Source organism: Meleagris gallopavo, chromosome 1 (genome assembly GCF_000146605.3).
Source record: "Meleagris gallopavo isolate NT-WF06-2002-E0010 breed Aviagen turkey brand Nicholas breeding stock chromosome 1, Turkey_5.1, whole genome shotgun sequence".
Taxonomy (NCBI): domain Eukaryota; kingdom Metazoa; phylum Chordata; class Aves; order Galliformes; family Phasianidae; genus Meleagris; species Meleagris gallopavo.
In genome coordinates this window covers 3,155,527-3,178,323 of record NC_015011.2, presented here as the reverse complement: position 1 = coordinate 3,178,323, position 22,797 = coordinate 3,155,527, and the positions used below count along the sequence as shown (strand labels likewise).

At 44.6% G+C, this 22,797-nt stretch overlaps 2 protein-coding genes across 2 annotated transcripts in view; one reads left to right on the top strand and one right to left on the bottom strand.

Annotated features, from left to right (window-relative positions):
• Positions 1-22,797, top strand: part of PRKCQ (protein kinase C theta) — an 826,629-nt gene that overhangs the window by 572,681 nt on the left and 231,151 nt on the right. The window lies entirely within an intron of this gene.
• The window catches only part of LOC104911613 (G2/M phase-specific E3 ubiquitin-protein ligase-like), a 7,429-nt gene continuing 1,215 nt past the window's right edge, over positions 16,584-22,797 (bottom strand). The window contains exon 5 of the mRNA XM_019611052.2: positions 16,584-16,666. Coding sequence (XP_019466597.2) covers positions 16,584-16,666 — 83 coding nt within the window. The remainder of the gene's footprint in view (positions 16,667-22,797) is intronic.

Genomic DNA, 22,797 nt, shown 5'->3' with positions numbered 1-22,797 from the left:
AGGGGAGGGGAGGGGAGAGGGAGGGGAGAGGGAGATCACTGTTCAAGCACTCCTTGAACTCTGGTAGCTTGGGACTGTGCCCACTGCCCTGAGGAGCCTGTTCCATGCCCGCCACCCTCTGGTGCAGAACCCTTCAGTCATGCAGCCTGGATAAAGGTGCATGGGTGGGAATAAGGAAGGTGAGGATGAAGTGGTTTCAGTTCATGATTCCTCTGGACAAAACTGCAGTCTTTGGTCAGCCCTTGTCTGGGAGTCTGCAGAACCAGTTATTTAATCCGTTCATTTTCAAAGAGAAAAGAATTCAGACACCTCTTTCTGAAAAAAGAAAAAAAAGAAAAAGAAAAAAGAAAAAAGAGAAACAAAAAAGAAAAAAGAGAAAAGAAAAAAGGAGGAAGAAAAAGAGAAAAGAAAAAAGAAAAAAAAGCAGTGGCACTTGTTTTTGCTGCAGGAAGTTCTCACTAAAGAAGACAAAACAAAGTTCCTTTAAAAACAAAGCCTTCATTAGCACTTCTTGTTCATCACTTTAGATCGCCATTGGAGCCATTTCACCATCTTATCCTTTTTTCTGTCTGTGAGCTGGCCTGCTGCTGCTGCTGCATACAACAAAACTCTCCCGTTGCAGGAGTCTCAACTTCTCTGAAAATAATAATGATGCCTTTTGCCTCTTCTTTGTCCTCCTGAGTTTTTTTTCTCAAACAGAATCTCCCTGCACACTCAAATTACTTCTGCAGGCAATAATTTTAAGCTGTTGAACTAACATTCTGACAACAGCTAACACTTTATGTATTGATTCCAAAATACCATTGAGTGGCAGACAAATAAACCTATTTCCTCACCATGCCACGAACCTCTTTGCGGGTCATATTCCTTCCCCTGCTCATAGTTTTACTGCTCTCCCAACTATCTCTTCTTTGTAGATCTGGTAGTTACAAGTACTACCAGAAGGAACCAATTCGGGTGTAGTTGATGCAAACTCTCCACCGTGGCCTAAAGGTGCTTGGCATCTCTCTAAGCTCTTCCTACGCGTGGATCACTGTCTTCAACCCAACAAACAAGCACCAAGCCCCAGCCACAGCTCTGCATGGTTCTGCTTCATCCCAATGAGCTGAGCAAACATTGGTAGTGTGGCTCTGACACTACACAGCAAGACAAAGATCAGGAGGTATAAAACTCCAAACCACTATTTATATAAGAGCGGGACAGAATTAAGACATCTGTCAGTACAACACTTAATCCAGCAATATGGGCATGGTGCATGGGAATAATTTCATCTCTGGCTTCCCCACAGAGTTGCCCTCAGATGCATCTTGCCCTGAGGCTTGCACAGCCCTGGGCAAACCTTCTGCACCATCCCCTGGTGAGGAATCCTGCAATTTCCCATGAGTAAGATCCTCTGGAGTTACCTTGCTAACAGAATTCCCTGAAATTGAGAAAAACAACACATTCACCTCTATTCTGTCAGGTTGGCAGAGAGCTATAGTCTTGTGCTGGCCAAAGCAGCAAGCCCTGGCATTTCTGATCTGCACTACCTGCTAGGAGAGAATTGAAATGATTGAAGCTTGCACTGACATGGGCAGAGCTGTGGCAGCAAGATTTGTTATTGAACTAAACTCCTAGCAGCTGCTGGTGAGTAGGTTGATTTTGCATCAAAAACCTCTTGGGAGGAGGAAAGGCAACTGGAAAATATTACAGGATACACTTATTTTGAAATGAAACGACAGTCTGGACCAGGCTCTGAGCAACCTGATCTAGCTGTAGATTCCCCTCTTCACTGCAGGGATTGGGCTAAATGACCTTTACGGGTCCCTTTCAAGTCAAAGGATTCTATGACTCCATGATTCTAGGGTTATCACAATCTGCAGCTGAATAACTCAGCATTAGGTTTCCCCAGAGATGTGGATGGGCCAAAAGGTGGGCTGCATCTAAGCCAGACCCAAGGAAGAACTCAGTATCTCAGTGAAGACAAAAGAAGAGAAGGCTAATCCTCCACATTTCCAGCATCCCACAAATCCACACCAAGGGTTAATACTCTGGAAAACACGCTGTCCCCGAAGCCATCAGACATCTCCTCTGCAGAGCTGGTGGTGCCCAAAGACCCCACTCAACCCTAATGGTCAGGATCTCCCACCACAGGGTGTCACAGACTCATAGAATCCCACTGGAGAACGTGGTCCAGCATCATTTCAGCTGCACCATTTCCCCATGGCTTTCATCCGTTACCCTTCACTGGAGCTCTGCCCAGTTCACAGTGAGAAATGTGACCCCTTTTCTCAACAACAAAAGGTGTCATAGCTGGGTGCTTTTGCTCACTGTCACCACCACTGCCTGCCCTGGAGCAGTCACACTGATGCCAGAGCAGCTCTGTGCACACGGTTCTGCTTCCCTCTAGTGACAATGTAGCCTCACATCAGCACAGGACGATGGCAGAGCTTCATCTGGTGAAAGAACCGCTTTCCCCTATGATCTGGGGAGATGTGGCCGCGGGGTTGGAGCCCTCTTCACATGCACATGGAATGGAAGCATCTCTTTCCCCACTGAGATGTGAGAGCTCCACGTGGGACATTTTGTGTTCCCATGTGTAATTTTCATTTCTCTGTCCGTGTCCTCTTCCCATGCCTGTTCATGCATGTTGTTGAGATGCTTATGTCCGTTGAGGAGGGTGATCCAGGAGGGAGGAGCTGAGCAGAGGACAGCTGGTGGAAGATGTAACCCCCCTCACACACAACATATGACACCTCCACACAAAGAGAGTTCTTTGACCATTTATGCTCATATTCCTCACCCGCTTTTCCTACAACTGCATCGTGGAATAGATGTAAGATGGGTTAAGATGAAGCAGAGAGTAAACCTGCCTCCAGCCTGGTGGTCTGAGCACTGCTGGGAGGAGGTATTTCCCAGTTCCTTCTTTTTTGGTAAAACACCCAAAACTCATTTCTAAAGCATAGTTCATTGCTTTTTAAGCAATGCACACCTCTCCTAGGCTACCCCAGACCAGTAAAGTCCTATTAGCAAACAACTCCACACCATACTTTCATCAAGATGCAATCCCTGCAATGTCTCTCTGTAAGATTTTTACCCTAAAGCTGCTATGCACAACTCACTTTTCTAAAGAAACCTTGCCCTTCTCCATTTTTCTAGGCTATCCTCCTCACTTCACATTATGCATTCACAGCTGTAGTATCAAGGTTCCTACTCAAGGAGATCTGAATATAATTTCTATCAATTTCTGCCTTCCTCCAAGGCTCTTCAGGAAAGTGCCAACCGTGATCCAAGTGTACGCTGGCTTTGCTCCTGGTGCCTGCACTGTCAGGCCCACACCATGAATTGCTCACAAGTGATTTATCTGCTTCCTTAGATCTGCTCCCTGCACATTTATCCAGCAGGAGTCAACTTCCCTTGGCCACATAACTGATTGTTTCTGTCTCCACTGAATTTTCTGCCTCATCACAGCCTTGTTTCGGGAAAAGGGACTTTTCAGGGAAGTGATTCACTGTGCTGTGGATTTTCCTGCATATTCAATCCCTTGGCTGTTCTGTCCTCTCCCCGTGTTGCTGCTTTCCTGATTCACCCATTCCTCAGAGCAAATGGATTCACTGTTGAGGTTTATTTTTGGCTTCCAGCTGTCGCTCTCCTCACAGCTGTGTGTCCCTCCCCTTCCCCTGATGCCATCTCTCTCCTCCAGATTTTCCTCCTGATGCTTCTCCTGACCACATCCCTCCATCCTCCTTCCCTACCTTCTCTGTGCAATGCTGACAATTTTCAGAAGCCCACCTGCTCATATTTAAATGCCAGTTAGCTCTCAGTAGCCCTTCCTCTTTTTATTTTCTCTCCTGAGTTCTCTGTTCGTTTCATGTTTGGTAGGGATAAAAAGCCAGTAGCCACGAATCTTTAAATCACTTAACAACTTTAACACTGTATGCATAAGGTTTCCAGAATAGCTTTTGACCATCCTGCTCAGGAAACAATCCCAGCACATCTAAATGAGCTGATGTCTACAAGGGGGTGAAATCAGTGCAGCTGCAGTGTTTGGGGGGGAGGGGGGAGGAGGATTTCAGCAGCCTGATGTCAACAGCAGCTCCTATAGCCAAAATGTGGATCTGAAAATCCTCAGTTCAGCTGTTATTTAATCCCAGAGGTATTTCAGTTTTGCAGATGCTGTTAATGTGATGGTGGTGCTCACCATGCTGAGGGCCATGCTGTGGGCAATGCTGGGGAACTAGTGAAACCTTCAACTCCTGGCAAATCAAGCCTTCCTGGACTCACAGATGCATGCAAAGTCTTCCCTCTTGTCTCAGCCAATGTGTTTAGGTAATGGGACGCCCACCACAAAGCACAGCCTAAGAACCAAACCAGGACCAAGGTCCCCAGAGGAACCTGGGCACAGGACTTTTGTCAATGGTCAGAGGTTGACTGCTCACCTGGCTAACACACAGAGCTTGATTCCCCTCTCTGAGGGATGTTTTTTCCAGTCTTCTCTTGCTCCTGAGGCTCTTGTTTGAAATTCTTCCAATTTTTTAGCCTCTCTGCAGCGCAGACTCCAGACCTGGGAACAGCATCCCTATGTCTCTCACTACACTCTCCACCTGTTCCAGCTGACTTTCACCTCTCTAACTCACTTGTCCTTAGTTTGAGAGTTGCCTGGGCCTCTTATGTAGATGATCATTGGCTCTCACTACATGTGCTTTGGAGATTTTTCACTTCCCAGGTCTGGATGCCCCAGCATCCCAGTCTGTGCCACCATGAAACTGGATGATCTTTGAGGTCCCTTCCAACCCAAGTCTTTCTATGACTCAGGATGTGGGCACTCTGATAGTTTTGGCAAATCTCTGATAGGCATCATTTCCAAATGCATGATTCTATTCTAGATTCGTTCTACAGCCCTACAAAACACAGGTTTACCAATCTCCACATCACCCACAGCAATGAACTTTTTTCCCCATTTCACTCTGTAAAAAGCTCTCTTGTGATTTCAGTTTGTTCTGAGGCTGCATTAGGAGCACAGAGTTGACCCAGGGGAACATTACTAAACATTCAGCATTCTGCAGGTAGATTTGTGCTAGGTTTAACATGGTCCATGGTGATGTCTGCAGCCTTTCCATGGGTATATCATGCGGCTTTGGAAGCCTTACTATGTAACAAAATATGCTCTCAGGATCTCATAAAAACAAACTCCATCACCTTAGTTCAATAGAAGCAGTTTGCACAAATTACATCACCTTTCGCTTTACTTGAATTAGCTCTGCCGAAATTCTTGCATGGCTGGTTTTTCTCCACTAGGTTGCAGCATTAACTTTTCTTTTTCTGTCGTTGTCAAGCCTAGAAAGCAGGCCCTTTTTCAATAGGCCACACTACCCTGACCCTCCCCTGTGCCCTGATGGCCCACGAAAGACTGAAACCCTGAAGAGGTAGATGAAGGACTACAACAACTTCCCCACCACACTCCTTCTTCCAGACAGCTCTTTCCCTTTGGTGCTGGCAGTGATGGCTGTTAAGCTGTTCCTGCAGATTTTCAGATTTATACTCAATTTTTCATTGTGATGGTTCACAGATCTCATCATATTTAAGGTCACATCAAACAGCTGAAAGCCCACGGCAACACTAAGGATTTTAAGATACATGTTATGTCACCACTGGGATACTAATGGGAAGCTAACTGTGGTCTGTCATTGCTCGGCCACAAAGCCACCCATAGTTTGAAGTAGGGCTGGAGGATCACTGGTACCCCTGCAAAACTGTGTGTGGACAAATTGGGCTGTAGAATGGTTTCTAGAAAGAACATCATGGGTGATGTTTCCACCTCCTTTCCCTGGGCACCTTTAGAGCTCTGCCCTGCTCCTGTGTGTTTTCACTTGGCTGAAGGTGCCCGAAGCAGGAGTCACAGCCGTGCTTTGAATGCATGGTGGTACTTCCAGGCAGGGATGTGACATGTAAACCAGGCATCCAGGTACCAACACTCACGATGGGCACAAGGGGAGGGTAGGTGCTGAGGCACTGGTTCAGGCTGCCCAGAGAAGTTGTGGATGCCTCATCTTTGGAGATGTTCAAGGCCTGACTGGATGTGGCTCTGACCTAATCTCATCTGGTGGATGGCAACCCTGCTCACAGCAGGGCACAGGAACTGGATGACCTTTAAGATTCCTTCCTACCAAATCATTCTATGACTCAGGATGTGGGCATCCTGATAATTTTGGTAACTGATAGGCACCATTCCCAAACACATGCCTCCAAGATGGACTTTCTGAGAAGAGAAAGGGAATGCTTAGATCTGCACAGAGCCAGAAGGTGTTGACTGCAAATGACAGATGCTCCACCTGCTGCTCTGTTTGCGATGGAGCTGAGCAGGGTTTGGAATGAAGGAGGAAGTTTTTACTATGACCAAGTGGTACACATAGTGGGGAGAATCCAGGGGCAGCAGGGTGCAGATGGGATGGAGAGAATGGGGTGGAGGAGGGTAACTTCTTGAGATTAAAGCCAGGTAATTACAGGCTGCAATAGCTCTTCTGAAACCATACCTTCAGATGTGAATATGGAAGGATGGAAAGTGCTAGAGGTTTCCCAAGGGCTTCCACGTGTGTCTGCGTGTTCTGGCTTTATCTGTTTGCATCTGGATGCTGAAAACACATGTGGCTGGTGTGGAGAATGCCACAGCTGTTTTGTGGGGTTCTGCCCGTGACAACCCCAACCCCACTGTAGGAAGCAGGGCTGTGCTGCACAGGGGAGGCAGTGGTGAGTTAATTCCTGGCTGTGAACATACCAAAAGGGGTTAGGGATCTGCAGCCAAACTCCATGCCTCAGTGGCAGAGCATAGCAAAAGGCAACAACTGCAAACTGGGGCGCAGAAGGCTCCGCTTGGACATAGGGAAGGCCCTTGCTGCAAGGTGGTGATGCTCTGGGACAGACCCTTAGAGCTGGTGACCCTCTGATCCTGAAGGCTTTAGGATCCAGCAGGACTAAGTCATGGCTGACAGCGTGGCTGCAGTCCTGCTCTGAGATGGAAGTTGGATTTGAAATGTCCCTTTCACTCAGCATTTCTATGAAGGTTTAATTAGCTGTTTTCCTGCTTCGGACCATCATCAAACTTCTTTCATGTTGTCTCTGCAGATTAGGAGCTTTCCTTCTGCCTTAGTGCTTATGGAACAATGATGTTTCCAACAGAATAGCGATGCAGGGCTCAAGGGTGAAGAGAAGCATAGGAATTTCCCCATGAGGAAAACCCAAAGGCTGGACAGGTATATGCAAGGTCCCCCGCAAGCCATGCACTACTGCGCAGTGACTCACCTTCCTTCCTACTCTCAGCTGTCTCCCACTCAATCCCACAGCTCAGAGCTCTTTTAAGGCCCCAGCTACATGGCCATCAATGGTATTTCATACGTTTCTGCCCTACATGTGGGATGTATCCTATGCATGTTCACTAGCCCCTGGCTAACACAGCCAACAACCCTCCTTGATGCCAGCCTGAAACATTATCTTCTCATTCACAGAATCATAAAATGGTTCAGGTTGGAACGGACCTCAAGGATCATCAGGTTCCAATTCCCCTGCCCCATCCAACCTGACCATAAACACCTCCATGGATGGGCATCCACAATCTCTCTGGGCAAACTGTTCCAGTACCTCACCACTCCCTCAGTAAAATACTTTCCCCTGACTAATCTATACCTCCCTTCCTTTAGTTTAAAACCATTCACAGAATCACAGAATCGTAGGGGTTGGAAGGGACCTCCAAAGAGCATTGAGTCCAACGCCCCTGCCAAAGCAGGTTCCCTACATCAGGTCGCACAGGTAGGCGTCCAGGTGGGTCTTGAATATCTCCAGAGAAGGAGACTCCACAACCCCCCTGGGCAGCCTGTTCCACTGCTCCGTCACCCTCACCGTGAAGAAGTTCTTACGCACATTCGTGCGAAACTTCCTATGCTGCAGCTTATGTCCGTTTCCCCTCGTCCTGTCTCCACCTGCTGAAAACAGTCTGGCCTCGCCACTCTGCCCCTGAGACGTCCCCTCTCAGTCTTCTTTTCTCAAGGCTAAACAGACCCAGTTCACTCTGCCTTTTTTCACAGGGGAGATGCTCCAGGCCCTTCATCATCTTCATGGCGCTCCGCTGGAGTCCTTCCAAGACATCCCTGTCTTTTTTGTACTGGGGAGCCTAGAACTGGACACAGTACTCCAAATGAGGCCTTACCAGGGCAGAGTAGAGGGGGAGGATCACCTCCCTCGACCTGCTGGCCACGCTCTTTTTAATGCATCCCAGAACGCCATTGGCCTTTTTGGCAACAAGGGCGCATGACCAACCTGTCCTCCACCAGGACACCCAGGTCCCTCTCTGCAGATCTCCTCTCCAGCAGGTCATCCCCCAATAAGGACGTTCCCCCTTTATCACAATCTACCCATGTAAAAAGTTGATTTCCCTCACATTTAAAAACTCCCTTTAAATACAAGATTGCCTTCTTCTGCCACCAGTCTTGGACATCAACCTTCAACATGTGCCAAAGCCTGAGCCCAGAAGGTATTTCCAGACATGGAACACAGAATGCAGTTATTAGAAGGCTGTCCAGAAAGAGGATGCTGTGGACAAAAGTAAAGGGATGATGCTCCTGGAGGGTGCCCAGAACATACCGTGTCCCAGTGTGGATGTGTATAGCTATGTCTGAACACAGTTGTGCACTGCCTTATCTCATCAAATGCGTCAAGGCTTGGAAGTGTCCCATTATAAGCTCTGGGCCTCATCCCCAAGATCCTCCTGGGATCTAACAAAATCCCAGAAATACAAGCTGTCCCTAGCACAGTAAATATATGATGGGTCTGGCTAGCAGTACTGCTCACCTCAACTTCCCTGACTCCCCATCCCACTTGTGGGCCTGGCATCTCCTCTTCCATATGCAATCCTCCCCAGCTGCCTGTATTGACAGAGTGGAACTTTGGGCTGAGTCCACTGTGGAGGTAAAAAAGCAGCTTTTTCCTATTTTTCAGTCTCCTTGTGATGTCCTCATTCTGCAATGGGGTCCTTGGAAGTTGCAGAGGGCGTGGAAGGTGAAGAGATCTCCTCCTTGTCCCCGAGCTCATGTGTGCTTTGCTTTTAACAATGTCTTGCAGCTTTTTACCTGCAGTGACCTTTCTCTGACTCCTTGTTTACACTGTAGAAGAAAGCAACACTTACTGCACAGAGTTCAGCTGGAGCCTTTCAGCCAGTGATCAAAACATTCTAAGAGTAACATCTGAATTTTAAAATCATAATTAGAGTGCCCGACTGGCAAAAGTTGGAAGAGGGCAATAAACGAAGCAGGGGGTTGGAAGAAAACAAAGAACGGCATGAGAGGAATCCATGTTTTCAACAGAGTCCTAAATATTTTGCACCGCCTGCCTCACATTCAGCACCCGAAATTAATAGATTGTTTGACCTTAATTTCTATGCGCTTTGACTCCTTGTTGTGAAGCAGAAATAGTAACAGAGCCTCCAGAAAGGGCTGTCATCACAACAATTGCTTTGGCCAAGGCACTTGGACGCTGGCTGCAGGGGTGAGCATGAAGAAGAAAAGAAAAACATGGCCACTGATCATGTGAGCATCACCATTGTGTGGCCAAAACACCTTCTGGGTGTGCAATTACGGGCTGCACCACACACAGGAGACAAAAGGAACGTTAAAAGTCACATGAGAGTGGGATGCCCTATTTGTGGAGCCTTGCTCCTTTAAAAACATGTGGGAGGAAAGACTGGTAAATCCTTGGACAGTTTTTCATCTTGGCTCGACTGGGCTGGACTTCGGGCTCAATCTGTTGTCTGGTCCCCTGTCATAGCTGCTGTTATAGTGATTCATCCATCTGGTTTTCTGGGAAGAGAAAATGAGCGAGTGAAATGCTTTTTTTTTTTTTCTTCTTTTTTTTGGCTGCATCTCTCCTGCAATGACTATGATTTTGCACCCACTGGAGTTGACAGGGGGGAAGTTTTGCACATCACTTTTTGCTTTCTGGAGCAGATGGAGCAGTGCTGAGAAGCCTGCTCTCTAAAGCCAGACCACAACAGCGATGTTCTCAGCTGTGCTTCAAGAAGAAAAAGACTCTAACAAAACTCTCAGCAGATCCCGGGACCACATTCATTCCCTGGAATTCACTCTCCAAAAATGGCTGACCAGTGGGAAGGAGACTTGGACAGAAATGCAGGTGGAAGATATTGGTGTGGGAGGTCTTCACGCTGGAACTGAATAGCTGCCCTCATGAAAGATCTGATTAATCATAGATTAGGCACAGAAAAAAAAATCCTATGATATTTCACACTGGATGTTATTTAATACTAGAACAGAAGAAGCCACGGTGCTTCTTTTTTTTGTTGGTGTGCATGGTAAGGACACTGCTCCTTTGGCAGAGACAGCAAACTCATCCAGCTGGTAACAGCAAGCATTCTGGGTTGGCTAAGTGGAAATGCGGTGCTTAATAACACTAGTTTAAACAAGCCAGCTTCAGGAGATCCTTTTTTCCTCCCCTTGTTTCCATCTTTGTCCCAGCTTGGCCATGGGTCAGACTGGGGAAGTAGCAGTTCGGGTGGGAGCAAACGTTCCTTCATTTAGAGACATTATTAATCTCTGCCAATTGGGTCACGTATCAGAGTTCAACTTTCCTACTGTATTAAAGTAAACCCTCCTGGGAGAAATTCTTCTCTTTATACCAGCTTCATATCCAGCCCTCCTATGAAAACCTCCTTGAGCCCTCCAGCACAGAAACAACCCACCTTGCTGCCTTAGCATCCTTCCTCTCTCTTGCCCCTTATTTTAGCCTTGACACCTTTTTCTCTGCCCCAGCAGCCTTCCCTTGGGTTTGCCCGTTCCATGATTTCAGCCCAAGTGGGTGGTGAGCTCGCTTTCCCTACATGCAGCCTCTTCCCAGCGGCTCCTGGGACAGCTGCCAGCTCCTCTCCACCCACGGCCTCTCTCACAGAAGTGAACCGCGCAGCTCTTGCAACCTCCCGGCCTGAAGGAGACATTTCACATCTGGCTTGCTTGGGGAAGAGAAAGAGAAGCCAGAGTGTCCTTCGATGTGACTCTGGGCCCCATCAGTATCCTTGGCTGGGTGGCCCTGCTGTGGCAGTGGGACCAGATGGACCCACAGATCCCTTCCAAACTCAGCCAGGCCGCGATTTTATGAATCTAGCTTAGGAAATAGCTTTTCAGATTCAATACCAAATGGAACTTGGCCTTTCAAAACCACTTACTCTCCTTTGCTTGGATTTGAGCCTTCTCTAAACCATTTGAGATGTGGCTGTATCAGCCCTTGCTGAACAGCAGCACAAACGGAAAATGGACCCAAGTGTCAGAGCCTCTGGAACTCAACATCACATAAGGGGATTTTGAAACCTTTGTTAAACTGAATAGAGCGCAGGATGAGTGTTCAGTGTTCTCAGGTTCTTCCTCCACGCTTTAATACGATGTTCTGGGGTTCGAATAAGAATCTTCCGACTATTTCTTCTCCCCATGCCATATCTGTGCTGCCAACCCAGTTCCGATTCCGATGATTTATTCTCTTTGCCCAGAACGCAGCACATAAGCACTTCACTTTTTAACTTGCTTTACTCAAATGTTTTCAGAGAGCTGCTTCCTCAGATGTGTTTACATTTGAGAAATTAAAAGCTAAGCAACAGCTCCACTAGGAACAAAAACATCATAAAAATTCCATGGTTGCCAGAAAACATCCCAATACAGTGACAAGCATGGCGATGCTGTGGTACTGCCGATCATTCATGGGATGGTTCATGTATCAATTATTCATGACTGTCTTTAAGCGTCCAGGCTAATCTCAAATAGAAAGCATTGGTTTTGGTTTTTAAATCAGTATTTCACTTCGAAGTTCTCCAACTAGAATTCTGATTTGCACACTGAAATCTGCAAATCTCCTCGCACTAAAACAAGGTATTTTCCTTTAGCTGTGACTTCAGTTCTCCTGCAGCACGTGAAGAGCTGTTACACAACAGTATATTTGATAGCCTATCATTATTTGATAATCTGTCATTATTTTTGTGAATTTTCAGGTAAATTTAAATCTTCCCAAATGTGATTTTGGGCAGGTCCTAATCTGCAAGGAGCATGGTACTTTTTGGTACGCAGTCCTAACAGTGCAAGGAATTTCTGGTAATGGCAAATTATACTGGAGGCCACTAATTCTTCTCATCTGTTCCACAGTAAGGATGGGCAAGATTAAATAACGGTAATACCTAGCCAAGAAAATTCTGTGGTCCTCCGAAGGTTATTAAGAGATCAGATAACTTGGCTGTGCTAATGGCTTTTACAACAGGTAACCTGCTTTAGATACCAGGCTGCATGGGCTGGGACCCCAACTGTTAGACACATAGGACCTCAACTTTGATTCCTTTGGAAAATACGGCCTGAACACATCTGTCCTCTGCAGCAATCAGATGAAGACTGCTACCACCAAATATTCAACTTCAACTCAAATTCTTTCAATTCCAAGACTTACCTCTCCTTTTTATGACAGTGAATCATGAAATCCAAGGCTCATCTCAGCTTTTTATGCCAACAGATCATTATAAAACTCTCCTGCCACATGAAGTGAAACTGGTTTTATGGACCTGGGAGCACAAGTGAAAAACACCGGTGCCCAAGTCATCTTTTCTCAATTTTGCCAGTTGGAGGAAAGAGTGCAGCCATAGATGTATAATGCATATCAACTCCTGGCTATGTGACTGATGCCAGCACAGGAGTTTTGGTTTTTATGACAATGAGACTTTCCATGAGAATTATAATCTCAGGAATGGAATGGAATAATCAGGAGGAATGGAAGCCCTCTGCCTAGAAGATGCAGGTGAATCTCTAGCAAGGCTGGTTAATATAATGATGCAGGCTTTATACTGAAAGACTTGGGAGACAGGGTATAAAATGACAATGCTCACAGCATTGTAACCGAGGAATGAGCCAGGCCAACCAGAACAGGGACAAAAGTTCCTTAGCTGCCTTTCAGTCACTTCACAGATGTGCATAGCTAGAGATTCCTCTCGCATTCTCCTGGGGAAACCTGTATCCTCTCTTCCCCTTTGTTCTCCAAAGTGCACGTGTATCAACACGGGCAACATAGGGAATAAATTAGAAGAACTAGAGATTAGTGTGCGTAATACAGGCCACCTGATGAGGAGGAGGAAGGTGATGGCCTGTGCGATTCTATGAGGCCTTCTACAAACAGCTGGAAGTAGCCTCATCGGAGGCATAAGCTTTCATGGGGGATTTCAATCACCAGTATCTGCTGTAGAAGTAAAGCTGCCAGGCACACACAGTCCAGGAAGTAAGAAGTAGGACTGCAACACTGGGCTTCAGGAGAGCCAACTCCGAAATTCTCTAAGACCTAATTGGAGATATCCTACAGATTAGAGCATTGAAATGTAAAGGGACCAAGAGTCGATTAACATTCAAGCAGCACTTTTTCCAAGCTCAAGTGCATTCTTATGAGTAAGAAATCAGGTAAAAGTAGCAGGAGACCTGCATGGATGAGTAAGTCAAAACTCAAATGGAAGAGGAGAGAGGATCTGATCAAAGATTCCCTAGGCAAACTCGACACACACAGATCTATGGGCATGCATCGATGAGCACAGAGGGAGCTGGCAGAAGTGACTGCTGAAACACTATTATCTACGAAAAGATATAGAGAAGTGCATGAAGACTGGAGAACAACCAATGTCACAGCAGTCTCCAGAAATGGCAGGAAGGATGAGCTGGGAAACTCCAGGTCAGTCAACCTCACCCTGAACCCTGAGAAGATGGTGGAACAACTTTACTTTGCAGATTATCTTCAAGCAAGTGAAAGAAATGAATGTGATCAAGAGTAGTCCTTATAAATTCCCCATGGGGAAACTGTGCTTAACCAACTGGGTAGCCTTCATAAACGTCACGACTGCTGGCAGATCTTGTCTGTCTTGACTTCAGCAAGACTTCTGACTAACTCCCACAGCATCCTCGTAGGTAAGCTTAGTAAGTGTGGCACAAACAAGCTAATAGGGATGTGGATTGAGAACTGACTGAAAAGCAGAGCTCAGAAGGTTCTGATAAGCAGCACAAAGTCTTGTTGGAGGCCTGCAGCTAACAGCACTCCCCAGGGACAGGAACTGGATCTGGCCTTGTTCAACATCTTCATCAATGAGCTAGATAAAAGGAAAGAGTGCACCCTCAGAAAGTTTACTGATGATACAAAGCTGGGAGGAGCAGCTAACACACCAGAAGGCTGTGCTGGCATTCAGTAATACCTGTACAGTCTGAGAACCAGGCAAAAAAGGAACCTGATGAGGTTCAAGAAGACAAGTGTAGAGTCTTGCACCTGGGGAGGAATAACTGCATGCATCAGTACAAGGTAGAGGCTGAAGTGCTGGAAAGGAGCTCTGCACAGAAGAACCTGAGTGTCCTGGTGTACAACAGGTTGCCCATGAGCCAACAGCGTGCCCCTAAGGCCAAGAAAGCTGAAGGTATTACGGGTTGCATTCAAAAGAGCGTGGCCAGCAGGGCAAGGGATGTTCTTCTCCCCCTCTACTCTGTTCGAGGGAGGCTACCTCTACAGTATTTTATCCAGCTCTGGACTCCTCAGTTCAAGAAAAACAGAGAAGAGAGTTTAGCTGAGTGCTACAAAGATGGTAAGGGGTCTGGAGGAGCATCTCTCTTATGAGGGAAGTCTGAGACCTGGCATTCTTCAGTTTAGAGAAGACTGAGGGAATCTTATCAATGTTTCTAAATATCTAAAGGGCAGATGTCAAAAGGATGCAGCCAGGTTCTTTTTGGGGGTACCAAATGACACCATAAGGGGCAAAAGACATAAGCTGGAACACAAGAGTTCCATACAAACATGAGGAAATCCTTATTTTGAGGGTAACAGAGCACTGGAACAGGCTGCCCAGAGAGGCTGTGGAGTAACTTCTGAGCAAACCACTGTATTTACTGGTGGGATCTAGTTATGTCCTCATGCCTGGTTAACAGCTGAGATAGAAGTGAATAACTAATCCAGGTGTTATGCCTGGAACCCCAAATCTCTGAACCTTCTCGGGCGAGACACATCTTTGCATCTGGTGGGTAGCACTGGAGAGCAGAAGCCATCTGTTAGATGAACTCTGGTAATAGGACAGGTAGCAAGCACACAAGCAACCAAAAATTGCTTCATTATCCTCTCTGGACATGATTTACCAGAAAAGATATCTAGAAATTGTAACTATTTTTGCTAGTGAGAATTTGCTCTCCTGACATATTCAATTTGCTAAGCTTTAGTACTGCGTTTTACAGCATAAGAAAACTGCCAACACAAACCTCTGCTGTTCTACACTTAATGAACATCCCAGCTGGAATCACCCTGCAGCAAAACCCATGCTACCTGCATTTCTTCTGCTTGTATCCCTGAAGCCCATTACTACACTGGAAATGTACACTAAGGACATGACAACAGGTCAACACAGTTAAAACAACCTCAACACGGGTTATTTTAGCTATGATTCTCAAGCTGCTTTGAAAGACTTGGGAACAATTTATCAGAATGTACAGTTTTGTCTTATTTTCTACTCTCCCCTCTGACAAGCATTTTATGCCTGCATACTTCATCAATTAACGCAAGGATTAGACTGCTGAAAATTACAGATCTGACCATGAATTCATATGTCATGTACACAAAATCCTTGTCCAGCACCATCCCAAATTCTTACACAATGTTAGAAAGTTATTTCCTCCCTAAATTCCCAATGCACGATGGAGTTTACAGAGCTTCTCTATGCAAAATCCAGGTGTCAGAATGATGATGGAGGATAACAGAAGTCATAGAATCACAGAATCATAGAACAGTTTGGGTTGGAAGGAACCTTTAAGATCATCTAATTCCAACCCCCTGCTATAAGCAGGGATACCTCCCTCTAGACCAAGTTGCTCCCAGCCCCATCCAGCCCGGCCTTGAATGCTTCCACAGAGGGTGCAAACAAAGTCAACAAACAAAATTTGGTGCAATAGCAGTGATTGTCTCTCAGCACTGTTTTTTGGCATAGTATCAGTTCTTACTCCATTTCAACATCACTCCAGAAAAGAAACTTCACAGACCATGAAGGAACCTCCTTGCACTTTACAACTGCTTCAGGGTACTCAAGAGTCGGATCATCACAGAATCATAGAATTGCTCAGGTTGGAAAAGACCTTGAAGATCATCAAGTCCAACCTCAACCTAAGCATACTACCCTAACTCTAACAACCCCCTGCTCAATCATGTCCCCGAGGAAATGGATGAATGGATGGAGGATGGAGCTAACTTGCAAGCAAGCAGTAAGGACACTGTGGGACCTGATAAACGTTCTAAGATTGCTACGGTCTTCATAAACGCTGCTTTACATCTGCATCTGGCTGCATGACAAGGAAGCCTGTTTTCTAGTAGCAGCTTCACTTTCAAAAAGATCAAGTGCAGAGAGTAAACAGATCAAAAATTAAAAACAGAAACAAATCCATTGTATATTTCTCCTCTAATTCACAGTGAATTTTATTTTCACTTAGCATCTTTCTTTCTTTCCTTCTCTTTTCTTTCTCTCTTTCTTTCCCTGCAGCTGCAAGAAAGATCTAACAACAATAGGATGCAGTCTTCTAAGCACACAGGCACACTCGCAGCATTACATCAGAAAAGCCTTCCAGGGAATCCAAGTACTTGGCAGTTTCCTTGTTTCTCACTATATGGTGCAAACAGAGAAAATTACTACAGCTTAAAAACCTCTTACCTTTCAACAGAATGAATTAAACTTTAATAATATCCTTGAGGGTTTTTTTTTTTTCTGTGATCACTTTTTATTAATTTGTAATCGATTCTCACCGTAAGATTAGTTTTTGTGATAGCAAGTTTCCTTTAAGTGTAAAAACTTCATTTTCAGATATCACCTTGGCAAGCACAGTATAAGCCACTACACTCTGAATACCTTTAAGTCCTTGCTGATGGACTTTGCACAAGAAATAATTTAAGCAAAGGTCTGTATGGGTGCTAAACAGACTCAAAACATACTGATTATTTGTAACGCACATTTCAGGCTGTAATACATATTTTTTTTCCTATATAGCTTATAAGCTCTGTAAGAACATCTGCTAAACTCTCAAAACTATGTATGTAGGCACGTGTCAGATCTTGGCATCACAGGGCAAAATATACACCACCAACTGTTCGACACCCTCGGTATTTTAATTGTTTTTATAGTAACTTGAGGGCTAACTAAACACAGCACTACCCACTGCTGAGAGTTTAAACAAGACAAATCATGGGAGTGGATTTCACAAAAGGACTGAAGCAAGAGACCAGAAAGAGGCTGTATACCTTCCACACTGAGCCTCTTTTAGATTGTGATGACTTGATGCCTTCTTAGTTAAACAAACAAACACAAAGGAAGGCGAAGGGTGAATGTGCTGCTCCCAACAAGTTACCAGCTTACGAATGTTTCTGAATCCTAAACAGTTGCTCCACTTGTTTGCAGTCTACAGCTGCTACTTTGCAGTCTCCCCATAGAAAAGAACCAGGAAAAGCAAGGTACTCCTGTTTTAAGCAGTTAATCTAGGAAGCATCCCCTGCTAGAGGGATGTACTGCAGTCTGTCTTACTATCTCCCAGAGAGTATGATACTCTGGTTGAGGAATGCTTTTCAGAAATTATCTTCACGGCTAATGAGCTCCTGCTGCAACTGAGGATATGACCCACAGTCAGATTCTGCATCGCTGGCCAGTTCTGCTTCCCTGAAGAGCACAATTCTTGGAGAAAACTTCGATAAGTAACATCCTTGGGAAGATGACTCAGTTTTGTGGCTTATGCTGTTAGCAGTGTAAGAGTGGAGAAGGCAAAAAGCTCTTAGGTTAGCAATGAAATCTTGCACAAGATCTGTCTTTCAGAATGTCCAGAGTGCACTAACTGGAGACTGGAAAGGTTCCTGCTGCTGACTTTTTATTTCCTTATACCCCCTGGCTAGATCATTAAACCAACAGTGTTTTTCAGCATGTTTTTTCTTGATCTTGAGTCCATACTGATAATTCCCACTGGAAAAACAATCTCCCTTTATCTTCACATTGAGCACTGTTTGACTTTCCAAAGCATTCTGAATATAATTTTTACAGTCCTTTTTTTTCAATCCTAGGTAACAGCATTAAAAGATTCTCTTTGGAGTCTCTTGTATAAAATTCACAAGGAGCAATTCCCCAATCACTATAACCGATTTCAAATGGTGCTAGAAAATATTATTGACTCTGAACACCAAAAGAAATCAGTCATCCTCTAAAGGGGTTACTGAGATCTGCAAGGATGAAGAGTTAGGTACTAAACAGTGTTTTACATTGGAGGATCCCCAAATATTTGAAAACATTCATAGTTACCTCTGTGGCATTATTCCCTAGAAAAATGGTTGAAACACTTCAGACAAAGATTTAGAAGATGAAAACTTTCAAAATCTTTAGTTGCATACTCCTTTCCAATTGTACAGAGTAGCCTCAGTCAGTGTGCTCTACCACGTTTGGTCCAGTTCTCACAGATATTGATGCTGGTTATTTCCATTAACTACACCTAGCACATTAAGCTACCAACCTGCAACCTGAACACTGAAAAACCTAAAAAATAAATAAGCACATTCAAATTTGCCAAGGATACCCCATGAAAATGCAAACATGCAGCATCTGGTTGTGGACAGCATCCAGCATTTTCAGTGTAATGTATGATACACACACTGTATGTATAGGCACTTACAGAAGCAGTAAAGAACTAAAACCCAAAAAGGCATCCATGGCGGGCTAAAAGCAGAGCAAATGAGGCTCCCTTCCTCATTTCTCGCCATAATGTAAGAATGTAATTCAACAGGGGCTGTTTTAACATCAATGTCTTCAACGCTGTGTTGTAATTCCGTATTATGCTTTTCTGCAATGTTTGTATCTCGTAAGTCCTTCCCTTTTTCCAAGTTCTGGTTGACCACCTACAAATACTGTAAACATGCTCGTGGCCAGCACCATAACAACAGAATTTCTGCCTTCGAAATCACGTATCACACTGCTCTCCCAAGGGCTGTCTGAGCCATGCACTCTGAGGTCACAGCCTACTTAGGGAGTCTGTCCAGTGGTGAAGCTAAGTCTAGCAACAGAAGTACACAAAGATCTTGACCTTCTTTCTCCACCAGTGTTTCCGAGGATCCACTTCACTGATGAACACAGCAGGCATTCTTCCTCCAAGAACACTGATTTCAAATGGTGCTAGACAATAAATAGTTAAATCTAAACCACCATATGAAACCAGCTTCCTGAGGGAGCTTGTTTCTAGCCAAGATCATATTCCTGTAACAATAAATCAAAAGAGTATCTATCCATGGTGGTTTTTTCCATCTTTGTTTTTTCCTATTAAATAATCAATGCTTTTTTCTTACTTCCTGATTCTGCTTTGAGTCCCCGAATGCTCGTTTGTTTGCTATTACAGCACTACCAACAGAAACAGAACTGCTTACAGCACCATTACCCTGAAGAATGTTGTTAATCCAGATTACAACACATACCAGGGTTTACCGAAGGAAGAAGGACCCTCATCCTACTTTCAGAACTGCCGTCGTCCTCGCACAGTGTCTGCCGAGGTCTCCCCACAGCACCGAGATCACCGAGGACGTCAGTAAGAGAAGCACTGCTGCAAACTCCCTCTAGTGACAGCAAAACAGCACGCGAAATGCCTCCTGCTAAATGCTGAAACACGTTATTTTTAGCAGCAGTAGCAGAAATAACAGCGTGTGAAACAGTCTATCTATCAGTCCCTACATGCTGTCTGGTCCCAAAGATGGACCAGTCCACCGTTTGTGGGTATTTGTAACACTAGAGGTGCGTGCCCAAACCTAATGTGAGGGCTGCATTAATTAACTGCTCAGTGTTGGCACTTACCACCTGGTTCCACCACAATTTCTAGGAAGTCTGACACAAGGATTTTTCTTGGAACTCTATTACTCAAGTGTGTTTTAAACCATTTAATCTTTTCAAACAGATGTATTTTTTATAACCTGTCTTCAACGTCTCATCTCAGCTGGCAGAACAAACATACCCAAGTCGCGTCTACGGAATCAAGTCAAACAACTCCCAGTGTTTGCACAGATGAGGCACAGCCACGCTCACGGTGACATTCTGCAAAGCACTCCATAGGCACATCACAGAGCTTCAGCAAGAACAAATTACCCGAAGCAACAGCAGCACAACAGCACAGCGTGTTCTGATGACAGAAGGCAACCGCTGTGCCCTGTGTGGCTGTAAAATAACACTGTTCTGGCGGCTGCAAGAAATGCTGATGCTTTAACACTGTGGACAGGACTGAACAATTTCCTCAAGGCACGAAAAAGCCTCAAACTTTGCCCTGCTGCAGTATAATTCAAGAAGTTAAGGACTGTACTTGTTCCCTTCTGCAGTGTCATACCTGCACATTCTGTGCCTGCTGCTGGCAGCTCTGTGCAAGCTGACTTCAGCTGATTACAAACATCACCCGAGATGAACCCATCTGCGGTCTCCTGAGGACAGCCAAGTAGTGTTAAAATTGTTCTCTTCAGGCAGCAGGAAATCATGTCAGAAATGTAATTAATTACATCTATTTCCATGCGTTAATTACATCCAGAGGTGTGTAACTCTTCATTTACCACAGTTACAAGCTAAACAACCAGCTGAGCCTAGAAACTGAGCTTCTACATGGCTGAAGATGGAAGAGAGAAATCTCAAATGAGCATAGACAGTTCCCAGGGAATATCTGTTGGCAGGGCAGCTTATGCACTCCCCTCCCAGAAAATCTTCAAGAGAAAGTCCAACAAATTTGGCATCAATCTGTGAGACAAGGAAGGCAATAAAGCTTCACAACTGTTATCTTCCCTGGTCAGAGGCAAGGCTGAATTGTTGCAGTGCGTGTCCATGCACAGTTACATGTGCTATGTATAACGGATTTGCAGTTGAGGTTCAGTGTGTGTGTATCTGCATTTATTGCCACTCCTACAATGGGTGCAGACCACAACGTCTCAGTATAACTAACCAAAGGGCAGACTCTTCCACTAAACACATCTGTACTTTTGAAGAAAGCATCTTTCAAAATATATAAGAACTCTGTGCATTTCCAGAGTACAGATAGTGAGAAGCACTCTTGCATTAGGGCTGTAAACTGTACTTCTAAACTGGAAAAACAAATGAACTACAAATGGAGAACTAAGCTACTTCGCCAGGATGCCTCCTAATCAGATCCTTCAACTATAAGACCCTTTACATTTTTAATGAATCTCTAGATCTTGGACTTCTCTGTGCCTTCCAGATTTGCCAGCAGTAATTTCTTTGTTTAACTGGAGAGGAAGAAGAGGAGCAGAAAAGACAACACCTTCATGCTGGTGATTCTATTTGTAGAAAAGCAGGGACTTGGGAAATATAGAGAGCAAACTCAGCGTTAACAGACTTAGATAAAAACTAGAAATGGACAAGCTTCCTATTTCGTTGTTTCTGTAGTTACAAATTAACACTATTCTGTATCCTTTCAGAGGAAATAAAGCATCAGCAGTTTGATCTTCAATATTACAGAATTCACAAGGCCTTATCTGACATCAGTGAGATTACTTACACGAGTGAAGCTACGTCAGAGATTAAACCACTGCAAGTTTGGAGTTTTCTCTGGTTTTGTTTTGCTGTTGAATAATTCTAGTGACTTACAAGTGGTTTAGCTGCAGCCAAAGGCTTACCAGGTCTTTCAGTGTATTGCCTCTTTACCATGTTCTGCCATCACAGGAGCTGCCTAAGTGGATTTTGTTAAAGCTTTTACTTATGACAAATTTATGATCCATCCATGACAGGCTGCAGGACCGAGTCAGCCTGTAATTTGGAGACAATAGCCTTCGAGTTAGTTACGTCTGACAAATTGTGCAACTTACTGTAACTTTTCAAATTCCTTTTTTTAATAAAATGTGAAGCCAAGAGAAGATGACATATTGATAACTTTGCAGAAAGCCTCTGTTAACAGAGTAGCTATAGCATGGGAAGCAAGAGTGTGAACTTCCTACTCAACACTTGGCCATGTATCTCACTTATGAGCTGCTGCAGATATCCCACGGCAATAAGACCAAGGAACCATAAAGGTCTTGTTTGCCAGCTGAAAAAACAATTAATACTTACAGCAGCGAGAAAGGGAAGAACTGCCTACCAAGACAGTAATTGAGACTGTGAAGTCAGCTACAGATGTCTTTAAAGGGTTTTTTCCCCAGTAATTTTCAATGAGAACTTAAACCACTGCGATTGGTGAAAAGCTGTTTCATCTTTTATTTTTCTGCACCATAAATCCCCCAGCGTTTTCACCACCAGACTAACAAATTCCAACTATCAAGAGAGCTCATCCGCTATGTAATTTGTCTTTTTTTGTTCCCTTCATAAAACAAGCAGGAGAAATGTTTCTAATTTGCAAGGCTGAATAAATACCTACTGTGTTTGCCAAGACTTTATTGACATCCACTGGCTGTCCACAAAGCTAACTTATTTCTCAGATAGATGGTTTATCTCAAGCAAAAAAAAAGCAATCCAAACAACAAAAAACCCCAAGATATTAATCCTTAAAAACAAACAAACAAATGAACAGTTCAATAAATATTTCTATACCCAGTGAAACCCGTCCAACTGGGATACAGTACCAGAGCAGGTTTTTGCTGACAGCAAGACCACTTAACATTGGGACATCCTCCAGTGCTTGCTGTGCCTCTTGATGCTGCAGTTCATGTCACCTCCAGTTGTACTGATGCAGCTGTCCTTGGGCCATGCTGTAAACAAAACCATTCACGTGATTCTGATTCAAAGAAAGAAAA